The sequence below is a fragment of the Eptesicus fuscus genome, chromosome 11, assembly GCF_027574615.1.
Source record: "Eptesicus fuscus isolate TK198812 chromosome 11, DD_ASM_mEF_20220401, whole genome shotgun sequence".
In the NCBI taxonomy this organism is placed as follows: domain Eukaryota; kingdom Metazoa; phylum Chordata; class Mammalia; order Chiroptera; family Vespertilionidae; genus Eptesicus; species Eptesicus fuscus.
In genome coordinates, this window is record NC_072483.1 from 56572679 (window position 1) to 56586464 (window position 13786).

The 13786-nt window shown below is 36.2% G+C and overlaps 1 protein-coding gene and 1 long non-coding RNA gene across 3 annotated transcripts in view; one reads left to right on the forward strand and one right to left on the reverse strand.

The window, feature by feature from the left end:
* The first annotated feature begins 3531 nt into the window (after positions 1 to 3531).
* Positions 3532 to 13786, forward strand: part of PPP1R1C (protein phosphatase 1 regulatory inhibitor subunit 1C) — a 113079-nt gene continuing 102824 nt past the window's right edge. Inside the window, exons 1-2 of one of the 2 annotated variants that reach the window (XM_054723216.1) lie at positions 3532 to 3745; positions 5383 to 5464. In XM_054723216.1, the coding sequence (XP_054579191.1) occupies positions 3665 to 3745; positions 5383 to 5464 (163 nt within the window). In that variant the 5' untranslated portion in view covers positions 3532 to 3664. The remainder of the gene's footprint in view (positions 3746 to 5382; positions 5465 to 13786) is intronic. The other variant, XM_008138497.3, reaches the window with a different exon arrangement.
* Positions 5807 to 13786, reverse strand: part of LOC129150719 (uncharacterized) — a 37361-nt gene continuing 29381 nt past the window's right edge. Inside the window, exons 4-5 of the long non-coding RNA XR_008557452.1 lie at positions 6967 to 7205; positions 5807 to 6032 (exon numbers count right to left, since the gene is read on the reverse strand). This is a non-coding gene — a long non-coding RNA (uncharacterized LOC129150719). The remainder of the gene's footprint in view (positions 6033 to 6966; positions 7206 to 13786) is intronic.

A 13786-nucleotide genomic window follows, 5' to 3' on the forward strand; every position in this document is an offset into this window, starting at 1 on the left:
TTTGACCACAGTCTATCCTCTAATGCCATAGCAAAAGGCCTGTCACAGAGTAGACTCAACAAGTATTTGCTAGGTGAATGGATGGCATTTCAAAATGATAACCAGTAAAAAGATAGTCATGTAGTTATTGTACTAAGAAGAGGTATATAGGGTGTTTTGGAAATACAGAAGAGGTGGATCTAAGACCAGTGTGGGTAGGAATCTACACTAATAAAAGAGTAAGATGCAAATTAACCATACCTTCGCAACACCCACCAGTCAATCAGGAGTGAGTATGCAAATTAACTCAACAAAGATGGTGGGTTAATTTGCATACACAGGCACCTAGTGACCAGGGGCAGGGTGGTACGCTTGCATTGTTGCCATGACGATGACGCAGGCGTTCTGCACTGCCCCAGCCACTCTGGGCCTCTGGGCAGGTGGAAAGGCAGCTCCAGCCAGAGCGAAGGTGGTGCCAGCAGCCAGGGGAAGGAAGGCCCATTCTTGTATGAATCTTCATGCATCGGGCCTCCAGTAAACCTATAAAAGTTTCTTAGAGGTGATATACCCAGCTGAGTCCTGCAGTATGCCCAGGAGCTGGCCTGGGGAAGAAGAAGTTTAAAGGGGCTAGGTAATCACTTTACAATGTATTATCTCTGGTCAAACTATTCAAAAATAGAGCAGTTAGTTAATGAGAATCATTTAGTTAATATTTATATTATGCATACATAAAATTTCACTTTATCACCTATTAGTCTGCTATCTAATGAAGGAAAAGTAACAGCTATCTCTTACTGAGTGGTATCCTGTGCTGGACATGTAATGAGCTCTTTAAAAAAATTAATTCATCTAAACCTCACAAGTATAAGGTTATATTACTGCCCATGTGAATAAACTAAATAAGTATCAGAGCCAGGGTTTGAATTCAAGGCCGCCAAGTATGTCATGCTCTTAATCATTACTCTAAATAAAGTTTTTAATTCATTTCTCACTAGAAACACTTTCTTGTTTTCCTTTTATATAATTTTAAAAAAATATCCAGAGAAATAAGTTCATTCGTGATATTAATTCATATTTTCTTTTAGAGCCTTCTAATCTATTACACATAGATTATAATGTAATTTATAATTTTTCCTTTGACACTACAAGGATGCACCCATCACAAAAGTTCTTGCTGGTCAGCACTGTTCTCCAACTGAAAGTGCTTTCACAGCCACATCTGCTTTTGCTTTTTCCCCAGTGGGTATAGAAATCTGCTTGAATAATGCATATTACTTTCTATATTCTTTCAACAGAATGTTGCATGCTTAAATCATTAACCTTTTGCACTCGGATGTCGAGTGTGACTCGAAAGGTTAGCATCGGTAGCAGCTCGTATGTCGAGCCACACTCGACACGTAGTTTCACCGCGGGGGGAAGGGGAATTTTTGTCTATTTTTCCAGTATTTTTTCTTGTTTTCATTAGCATGAAAGGACAAGTAAAATGTAAATGCCGTCTCAACTGATGCCAAAAAGAAAAAATGAAAAACCGATAACGCATGTGAAATTTATTAGGAAACTAGTACATGATCTTGTTGGAGAATTCAGAGATGGTACACTAACTTCCAGGGGTAGATTATTATCCACTAACTTAGAGCAACGTTTAGATGGAAAGATCCATATAATCACACCTCACCCTAACAAAAAACACAAAGATTGTGTTGTTTGTTCTAACAGAAAAATCAAAGGAGGAAGAAGAGAGACGATTTATATTTGCGAAACATGTGAATGTAAACCAGGTCTTCATGTGGGTGAATGTTTCAAAAAATATCACACCATGAAAAATCATAGAGATTAAAATTACTCTTTGAATGTATCAATAATTTGAAATATAAAAAAATCCAAATAAATAAGTTTGTATGAAAAGAAACTCCAGTTTTTTATTCTACTGCTGCGCTTTGTAAAATCTGGGGTATTTAAAAAGTTAAATCCCAAGTAGAATAAAGGAATCGAGAAAAAAGCAAGCGAGTGCAAAGGGTTAAGATGGATTCCTGGTATGGGCTCAGAAATTTTTAAAAAGGAAGAAAACTTCATTTGTTAGTAACTGGAATCATAGTCAATATCTAAATGTATTATATAAATCCAAAAACATATAAGAAATCTAATATTCATGAAACAATATATTTCTTTTAAAAATATGTTTTTATTGATTATATAAAGAGGAAGGGGAAAGAATAGATAGAAACATCATCTGCCTTCTGCACTCCCCCTACTGGAGACCTAGCCTGAAATCTGGGCATGTGCCCTGACTGGGAATCAAACCAGGACCTCTTGATTCCTAGAACAACACTCAACCACTCATCAACATTGGCCGGGCAACAATATATTTCAAATAAAGAAGTAGAAGACTAAGTTCTTCCTTCCATGAAAGCTGCTTCATTTTCAGGATTCCTTCACAAAAGGAGTAGAACGCGTGAAGGCTGCCTGACTATGTTATTGCCTCCCCTTTAACATTCGCAGATGTGGAGAGCAGGCAGTGAGTGTTTCTCTACCTTGACCACCAGCCAATAGGATCACCATCTTCTATCATTCTGGAGATTACACCTTTTATAATTTTCCCCCCAAAGTTCTTTCCTTATCTTTGCACATAGCCCCACTATTGACAACAAAACACAAGGTTAGATACCATTATGTTTCCACTAATGTTTTCTAATCACTTCTGTATTCTTGCAAATCAGAGGATATAACCAGCTCCCCCAGAATATGAAATAGAGATCATTGCAGCAGCAGCGACCAAGCTGTTTACTAAATTTAGCTGTCCAATAGTTTCCACTCTAATTAGAAAACTGTGACCTACAATTATAGAATGTTGAAACAGAAAGGACCTTAAAGGTCGTTGAGTCCAACCCCCCCATTTTTCTGATGAGAGTATGGGGGCCTAGACATAGCCTGGGATTTGCTTCAGGCTACAGAGCTTGTTAATGGAAGAGATGGAACTTGAACCAAGATCTGCTCAGCGGGTGGCAATGCTGTCCTCACTACACCACAGATGCTCTGCCTGCTATGATTAATCTCACCTAACCAGATATAGAAGGTATTATTGGTTGTGGCTTACCCTCTGTGGCCATTCATCTATTTGGTGGCTGAATATAAAAGAGCAAGGGTGTCTGAATTATAAGTTGCTGCAAGAGAAATGAAATGATTCCATACTCAATCCCTGCCCCCAACTCCAAAAACTTCCTGCTTTATATTCATCAATAATGAATGGCCCATTCCTGCAATACTCAGAGGGAGCTTACGTTGCACTTTTGAGCAGCCGGTTAGTAATGTGCAATGGATAGAGCCTTTCTTTCAAATCCCAGGGCAGTGAGTCCTTCAAGGCTAGCATTGCATTTTCAATTAGCTGCTGAGTGAATGTTTGGCATGTGTATTAGTGAAGAGGCATACAATTAGCTTATTATTCCTTTCTGTCTTGTGCTGAGAAGATCCGAGAGGTTGGTGAGGGAACAAACCAGACATCAGTGTGGATTTTAAAGGGAGTTGCTCAGACCTCGGCATCTTCACTTGCTCACGCTGGAATTACAGCTATTTATTACGAAGCGCTCTGTGTGGCTGGTGGAGTGTGCCCGAGGAAACACATCCCAGACACCACTTGGGGTTAGTCCTTCTGAGTCCTTCACGTGTCTGACTAATTCTCATCATTACCATGGAGCCCAACAGTCCCAAAAAGATACAATTTGCTGTGCCTTTGTTCCAGAGTCAGATTGCACCCGAAGCGGCGGAGCAGGTGAGCAGAATTGGGTGGGGACCAGTTGTTGGATATAAAGTAACATGGACATACATTCTTGTTATTAACTGAAGGCTTCTTACATTTGCCCAACTTCGTGGATTTCCAGGACACATGAATGAGAAATAAATTGGTTGCCATATGCACTTGTATTTGAGTTGCACTGGGTGAACTATTGGTTAAAATGCAGCGTTTTATGTAATGCAAAATTAGCATCTGTTAGGGAAAAATGGTTATATTAGCAATTCAGATTTGAATCCGAAAATAGCTTTGCTTTTGCTTATTAAAATAACAGGTTCAACATTTAGAGAAACTTAAAAATAAATTCTAAAATTTAACAACCTTTTATTTCATTATTTATGAAATAAAAAGATAATAAAGATTCATTTAACAATGAAAGCATTAAATTTTGGAATAATTTCAGATTATACACTTAATATTTTATTTTAATTTTTTTATTATATATCCAGAACAGTAATTATAAATATATGTAACATATGATAGATAGGATGTGTAGGTATATGTATAATTTAAAAAACATTTTATTCAGATATTAAAGATAGTATTTTAACATTTCTTAAATTCCTTTTCCATCTATACTATGTCTATATGTATTTTTCTCTTTGTCTCTCTTTGTCTCTCTGTCTCTGACTTTCTCACATGTGATTGGTTTATATCTGTAGTATTGCCTTTCATATTCAGAATCACTTAAAATATCATTTGTGGTAAAATTGTAGCAGCAAGGAGGCAAAAGCAAAGAAATTTACAGGGTCATCAACTTAATTCATTAATTTCTTAAAACCCAAGTTATCCCTGAATCTTTTACCAAATATTATATACCAAGCTTTAAAAACAATTATTAAATCTGAGACTCATATTTTTCTATGAGGTTGAAGTAGATTCACCCAGACTTGGGCCAGTTAAATAGAACCTTGAACATGTATCTGTGTTGAATGAGGCATTGGTTCTATCTTGGGCAAAATGTCATTGGTAAATTTTGCCTACTCTCCTACTGATATATACTTTAGGAATTTACCTATAAATTCAAGGAATCATGAACATATTAGAAATTCCAATCATAATATAATCCTATAACTTAAATTAAGAAAAAACCCACACACTAAACCAATTAGTTTTAAATGAATAACATACTCTCATAAAATCCATATTTATTTTTTATTCATTGATTTATTCTAAATACTATACTAGAAAGTAAGAAAAACTTATAATATTAATTAAAATTAAAAACTCATGCTGTTAAATTTAACCTACTAGAAATTTGAGTTTTCTAAGCTTCTCTCATTTAGAAATAAGGACACTGGATCTTGAAAGCATCATTAATATTATGAAATTAGCAAGTCATCCCTCTACCTTCAGTGCATATTAATTTTCGGGGGCATCATTTGATTGTATACAACTACTTCTTTTTTGTGGAAGTGTAGCTTTTTGGTAAACAAAGGTGATACTCATATATGACAGTTCTACTGTCTGACTTTCTATATTTCAATATAAATTTAAGGAGCACCTACTGTGTGCCCTCCAGATATCCGCTTTTGTATGTTGGGAAAGATGAGGATGGGACAGCTTTGCAAGCTGCAGGGTAGCCTGGAGCAGGGTCTGACTCCCACTGACCTCAGCTGGGCCTTTGTTGTTCACAGATCAGGAAAAGAAGACCTACACCGGCATCGCTTGTGATTCTCAATGAACATAACCCCCCAGGTAAAGAAGCATGTTGTGTTTCACGCTCGCTGATGGAACAGAATAGAATTGTTAGAATAAGATCAAAGAGCATTTCATTGCCAAAAGACTTTAGTTCTGCATTTCAATTAGCAACCATCTAACAAGTTCATCTCTGCAATGGATCATAAACAAAACCAGAAATAAATATAGAAACTGTCTTAGCCAACAGCCTGCTTTCCTTTTAGAATAACACATTGGTGATGGTGATATGCTATGAAATGTTTTGTTAGCGTTCACTGTCCTGTGTTCAGGTGTTTTTATAGAATTTGATTTCGTGCTTATTAATGAGGCTGGTAGAAAGTTATTTAATTAGGTTTCAAAGCTCAAATTACAGCTCTTGAGATGCTTATATCTTTACAGAATAGGTTTTTTATCTATGAAAGGTTGTCATGGGGTGGGCAATGAGCCAGCGTTGGCTATAGCTTTGCTGATGATGTCATCTCTGAATAATGCAATTGACAAGTAACCAGATCAATTTTCATCTCTGTCCATTTGAGAGCCATTCTGAAGGATTGCATCCATTTGTTGAGGTTTTATTTTCCATTTCCTGTAAAAAGTGAAGCTGATTATTATTTCTGATAGAGAACAATGATCTGCAATACACAAACATTATTTACTTATTATATGGAGGTGATTTTAATTTCATATTTAAGTGGCTTTTTCTAGTAACGTAAGACAGCAAAGGTCATGGGATTAATTGGTATCCAGGCAGGACTTGGTGTTGGATTTTTGTAGGAATAAACAATAAGGATGGACAAAAGGAGTTTGAATAGTGGAAACAAGTCTAAGGATAGGTTGTAGTAAGTGATGTTTTAAGAATATTAGGACAAAACAGACTGGCTTTTTCAGATTCCTTTCTTATTAGAGAAATATACATAAGAAAAGAAGGTAAAAATCTAATAGAATATTTATCATTGGGTCCAAAAATAGGAATGTGGCTAGCTGATAAAAAAACAAATAAGAAGCCTGGCCTGTGTGGCTCAGTGGTTGTGTTGACCCATGAATCAAGAGGTCACTGGTTCAATTCCCAATTAGGGCACATGCCTGGTTTTCGGGCTCCATCCCCTCTAGGAGGCATGCAGGAGGCAGCCGATCGATGATGTTTTTCTCTCATCAATGTTCTATCTCTCATTCCCTCTGCTTCCTCTCTCTAACAAAATCAATAAAAACATATTTAAAAAAAACACACAAAAAAGCAAGCACATTTATTTCTGCTGAAAACAAAGACTCATAATTTGATCCTACAATTTTAAAGTACTGTAGCATTTTAAAATCATTTTGAAATATATTATCTCACTTAAAAATGCTAACTTATATTTGGATGAATAAGAGGTGCAGATGATATGCACTCATAGTTTACAAATAAATACAAGTGAGTAAATATAATAATGAAATCTCAGATCGGAGGTAATTTTATAGCAATTTTTCATCACTGTCTTTGTTCATAGTGGCAGACTTTTCCATAATGTCCTAGAACTTACCTCCCTATGCCAACCTTGTTAAGGATTGCCCATCTTGATTTCTAGATGTCCTTTGACTACTAAAGAGCAGCTTTCAGAATTCTGCAGGTATTGTTACTGTTTGAACATAATATAGCCAGGGAACTCATTCAAGCTCCGGAAATAGTAACTATAGCTTCTTGAATGCCAAATATTTGCCATTTATAGTTGAGGAAAGTCTGTATCAGAGAGGTGAGGTGATTTTTGCAGAATTTCTTCCACTGGAAGTGACAAATTACACAGACAAACACAGATCATTCTGATTCTAGAGCCCATGCATTTCCTATGGCATGATTCTGGCCTTACAAATTTCAGTTTGCAATACACAGTGAAGGCTCTGTAAATGTGACTAGACATTCAGGTCCTATTGACAAGCAAACTCAACCTTTAAATAAGTACGTTGTCTCTAGACCACTTTATTTACTAGATTAGGAATTATATTTTAATGTCCCTGTGAACAAAATTTATATTTTCTCTAGAAACCTTTTCTTATCAGACCTCCTAATCACTAGATGGCAGTGTGCTAGTTCCCTTATAGACTCCATCATTTTCTCTTTTTATAAGCACCTTTGGAGAAGACTTAGATGCAAATAGCATCTCACAGAGAACTGTGTGGTTTTAGTAATGTCATCTCCCTGAGTCTTCATCCTCCTTTTGGAAATGAGAATAGTTTACAAGGACTGTCATGTCAGTCTTTGGCTGTGTATAGCAATGGGTATGGCAACCAGAGATTTGAACTATTGATCGGTTCTTGCAGCAAAAACCCAAATGCTTATATAGTTTTCTCAGTAAAAATGATCTAGAACCATGATTATTGAGGAAATAAGTCTAAGGACAAAACAAACAGCAACAAAAGAACATCATATGAAACCCAACCAACCCTGGATGCTAGTTTTTATTAGACATGTGTTCTTGGGTAAGGGACAATATCTACAAGCATTATTTTTTCATCTATAAAATAGGGATTATAAAGTCCATCCTTCCTAAGTCACAGAGTTGTTGTAATGATTGAAAGAATTAATGTAAACACGCTTTAAAAATTGCAAAGTGCAACAAATGTTAGGTGTCATTAGCTTATGTGTTCTGAAATATAAACTTTGCACATGATATTTAAGGTTAAGATATAAAAACTAGATCTCATTGGTGATCTTCATAATATGATTTGTATCAATATTTCTGCCCTACCCAACAATTCCTTATGTTCCAAATGTTACTTGAACACTCTCTATCAAACAAACCAAGACAAATAACAGCAGCAACAACAAAAACCTTGTTAAGTGTTAAATGACCTTTTTTTAAGCAATTGCTTTTTTTAGCTCTCAATATAGCAATATGTTCTTTGACAAATAAAAATTGATTGCAGCTTTAAATCCTGGCAAACTAAACAAATCTCTTTAATTTATTGAAATTGCTCAGGAAACAAGTGAATGTTCTTGGAATCAAATGTCATTAGTGCTGTTTAAAATCCCTGAAAAGCCTTTCTTTATTGTCAATTAATGAAGCAAAGAAAATTAAATTTTCCATATAGAGTCATAATTAACAAACCTTTTCAATTTATATGATTAGATCGGTGTATTGCAATCCCTGTTAAGTGAGTTAAACGTAGCTTATTTTTAACCTTTTCAAGAGTTTGCATCCCAGCCAGTGTAGCTCAGGGCTTGGGCATCAACCTATGAACCTGGAGGTCACGGTTTGATTCCCGGTCAGGGCACATGATGGGTTGCTCGCCTGATCTCCAGTAGGAGGCATGTAGGACGCAGCCAATCAATGATTCTCTCTCATCATTGATTTTTCTCTCTCTTTCTCCCTCTCCTGTCCTCTCTAAAATCAATAAAAAAAAATATTTTTTAAAAGTTTGCAGAAATAATCAATAATAAAATAATAATTGAAAGATTTAATTTTAAATTTAGAAATACATATACATTCTATTTATATTTGATAGAGGAGAAAGAGAACAGAAAGATGTTTCAAACATGTAAATCCAGATTGTTTGCTAGTTCATCTACGCCGGTCTAAACACATAGGTGAAGGGGGCACCTGACTGGTAGGATTGCAGGGGCAACAAAATGCCTGTCAATCCCTTTCTAACCAGTAGCCTAGGGTTCTCAGCAGGAGAAGCCCTACAGCAACAGATAGTAATCTGTTAAGGATCTATCATCCTCTGGCATAGATTCATCAGTTTAACTCAAAATAATGGAAAACAGTACAAAAATTTTTTAAATTGAAAACATCATGCCTAAAAAAATGTAATAGCAAAGGGTGTTTAGGGTGGAGAGGGCAGGGACTATGTGCTTGCTCCTAGGAATGACTCTGAACAGCCAGAGGCAATAAAAAGATACTGGAAACTTGAGATCTGGGGGCAGAGAAGCGCAAAAGAAAACTTTCACCTTTTAAAAAGGTTTTTTTGGGGCTAATAATGTGAGTGACCTTGTAGAAAACGGATTTTTAGTTCATTTTCTGTTAAGGGCCTATTTACAATAAGCCCTCTGAGGCCATACGGTAGAGCTCATTGTCTATTCTTGTACTGTGTGCTCTTTGCTTTTACTCTTGGAAAATATGTAGTTAAATAGTTTGGTTCCTGTGTTTTTATTTAGAGGGATGACTACTCATACATTTTCTCTATTCAGAAATAAGTGCAATGCCACTTTCTTCAATTTATTTCATCACATTTCCGTATTTACTTAAACATACTTGTCTTTAAGTAGAATTATGAGAAAATATATATTTGGTTACCAGTACTAGAAATCTAGAATTGGAATAGAACTTCAGAAAATACCTAATCTAACCACACATCTTCATGAAAGATACATAAATGAATCCAAGTTCCAGAAACTCACTCCATTTTATATATCTCAGAGAAGAATCCATAGTTACCCCAATTTTCCAATTCTAGATCCAATAATTTTGGTTGTTAGAAAATTAGTTTGTTACACCAAACTTGAGTAATGCCACACTTCATTCTAAAGTAACTCTTTATTTACTGTCTTCAATGAAAGTTTATTTACTCACCTTTTTAAATATATACAAACTAGAGGCCTGGTGCACGAATTCGTGCACAGTGGGGTCCCTTGGCCTGATCTGCGGGATCGGGCCAGAACTGTCTTTCTGACATTCCCTGAGGGGTCCCGGATTGCAAGAGGGTGCAGGCCAGGCCGAGGGACCCCACCGGTACACGATCAGGGCCAGGGAGAGATGTGGGAGGCTGGCCGGCTAGGGAGGGACTATGGGAGAGCTCCAGGGTGTGTCTGGCCCTGTCTTACTTAGTTCTAATCTGCCAGACCCCGGCAAAAAGCTAATCTACCAGTTGGAGCATCTGCCCCCTGGTGGTCAGTGCACGTCATAGTGACTGGTTGAACGGCCTTAGCATATCATTAGCACATTATGCTTTGATTGGTTGAACGGATGACTGGATGACTGGACACTTAGCATATTAGGCTTTTATTATAGAGGATAGTCTTTATAATTTTCTCTTCTGAATGAATATTCCCAGGCCCCTATAAGGCTTGAGTGAACTGTATCTAAAATATCCTTGTCTGTTGGCCTTTGGAACCCAGAGCTGTGCACACTCTTCCAGTAAAAAGCCAGCCTAGACCAGGCCTTCTGACTATTAAAGTTTATGGCACCCATTCTTTTCCACTTACAGTTAAGCAGAGACAATATGGTTACAATTAAATTTAATGGACCTGATGCCTGTTAAATACCAGTGAACCAAAAAAGTCCTGGAGCTTAGTGAATATTTGGGTAAGTACCCAGAAGTTTTGGCATCATTTAAAATCTTTCTGTACATCTAAAAAATGAGACCAGAAATATAATGTAAAATGTTTTGGGGATGATATTTATTGCACTTTCTATCACAGCCACATTTTGGGGCTATTGGCTTTCCCTTTGGCACTGTTAGCTCTAAATATTCTTAGAACTGAGGAATAAAAACATTTTCTTATATAGATCAGGATCCTAGACATTAGTTCATATGAGTTATATGAATTAAATATCATATTGTCTCTCTTCAATCTTGATAGTAAGTGCAGTCAGTAGAAAGAACTGGGCTTTCAAATTGACTGTGCTATTCAGGTCTACACACTGAAAAAGAATCCATAGTCCCTTCTGGATGTAGCATATGACTTTCTACTAGTAAATGAAGCTTGCATTTTAGAACTCTAACACTAAGTTAACTAATGAGGTTTTGAAGGCTTTGTATTTATAATCCTGAGAGACATTGGATGGTATCTAGAGAATAGTGCTGGACTCAGATTGAGTTGTTCAAACAGAGAGATAGGTTCCAGGAATTTCTGTTGTTGGGAGGTTTTGCAGGGTCAATGGAGTTAAAACGGAGATTTATTTCTAGTGTTAGGGCATTCATATGCACACAATCTCTTTTCATGGAGTCTCTCTGTGTAACAAAAGGTATGATTTGTGATCAAAAGGCAGTGAGCACCTTGAGTGCACGCTCCAGAAATCACACTGAAGATTTTCCTGGGACTCTTAATGATGGGTAAGACATCATAAGCCCAGACCTGCAGATGCCTGTCACCCTCAGGGACCTCCAATCAAATGTGTTCAAGTAAAATCTGTACTGGACCCATCGTCCAGGGAGTTTTGTTTCATTCTAGGTTTTCTTCTCTGAGAATGTGGTTGTAATTCATTCTGATCCACAATCCCTATTGATTGTTCAGCTTTTATTTTTCCTTCTTAGTATTAATGACAGTCAAAACAAAGAAATGTCAATGTTTGAAGATCATTCAAGAGTCAACTGGTATCAATTTCTAAGGAATTTCAGGAAAAATTGTATTTTTCTCCTCAGCATTTATTTTTATGAGTTATTGAATGCCAAACCATGCTAAATGATATAAAGACAAGTGATGCATGTAGCTTTCAGAGATACAATTGATTGACATATTTTCCCATAGCTATTTAATCTGTTCAGCCAAATAGCCCAATCAGTTGGAATAGTTGCGAGCCAAAGATGAGTTTCTAGTTCTTAGTCATGCCAAAATTTGCTATACTCTAAATATAACGAACTAGTCTACTCTTTAAATAAATGGAAATAATGAAAGGATCAGTTATAAAACTATGAAATAGTTCTACTTTATTTCAGCATGATTACTACTTTTGCTCATTTTGAATAATATCATATACTTTTAACCTTTATATTGATTTTAACTCAAAATAGATTAGTGAAATATGACAGAATTGTGGTAGGGTCAATTCACTTCATTTTTCATGTTTTGGACATAACAGATGAAAATAACTCTCTGGTACTTTTGTATGATATAGAGAGGCAGTATTTGTAATAGGTAAAGCACTGGCTTTGGAGTAAGACCGGGTTTAGAAGGCCAGCGTTCCCAGTCACCAGTGGTGAGTCGTTAGGTGTGTACTTAATGTCTATGGGCTTGGTTTCCTCCTTTCCCAAATAGGGTATTGAGGCATGAGACAGTGCATAGCATAGTGCCTGCAATCAAGTAATACTGAAGACATGCAACCCCCTGAGAAAAGCTGAGTTCTCCCAAAGCCTGCATTTCTTATTGGAAGATAGCTCAGCTCTTTTCCAATTCTGACTGCATTAGGCAGTGTCCAACAGTATCCCCAAGAGATGGGGGGTTTTGATAAGAAAAAAGATGTACCATACTCTCTAATGCATCAGGATAATGCACAATTAAGGACATGTTATGTGTCTCATACTGTAGTATTTGTTCAGCTGAGCATGGTTACAAATATAATTTTCATGAAATACATGCCCTTTACAGTTATTAAAATAGGCATGACATTGATGTCTATAAAGTTATGAAAATACTATTGCAAGCGTTAGAGATCTTTGTGGCAGATTTGTGTGTGACCAAAATGGAAATTCATATTCTAATAGTATGTGGAAAGAAAGAAGGTTGAATATTGAGTATAAAAATCCTTTAGAGATATCTATCAAATACTCATTTTGGTCACTTATATTTGATCCCACTTGTTCTCACTTCCTTCCATACCAATCTCTGTGCTATATTCTGGCTAAGCTTTCTTTCTTTAGTTCCTTCGTTTGGTTCTTTGCCAGCTCTTAAGATTAAGTCTAGACAGGCTCATTTGTGTAAATCAGTCTTCATGTTTTCCACCAATTTCTTTTATTTAAATTGTAGCATGAGATTCACTTATATTGTAAAAGTTTTCCTGACTAATCTGATCCATTGTCTGGCTTTGTTATTCCAATGCATTCCTGCCATCCCTAACACTTGAAACTATTCATTGGCTTATACATTCAATTCAATTCAATAAATATTTATCAAATTCTTATTCTAAATCCTCCAGGAACATGTGTTCTAGGTAGCAGGGAATAATATGTATGTCTGGATGAACCAGGATGCAATTGTAATGATAGAAATCCCAGCTTCTCTGACCAGTAAGATGAATTCTGGCCAAGACACAGAAGCACTTATTTATTATGCTCACTGGTCTAGAAGACATTTGTATGATGCATTTTGGTCTTCTTGCTTAAAGCCTTTAAGGATTGGAGTCAGAACTAAAATTTTATTATTTATTCCAAACTAATAGAGTAGATATATCTATTCAAACTGGCAGAGTGAATATCTAGCAGAGTAAATTCTATGGGTTATTAAATTTAAATGGATACAAAATAGATCCTTAAATCCAATTACCATCCATTAACATTTTGGGCACTTACTCTGATTAAAGCACAGTGTTCAATCCTCTAGACTCTAGCAGTGGTCGTCAAACTCATTAGTCAACAGAGCCAAATATCAACAGTACAACGATTGAAATTTCTTTTGAGAGTCAAATTTTTTAAACTTAAACTTCTAAC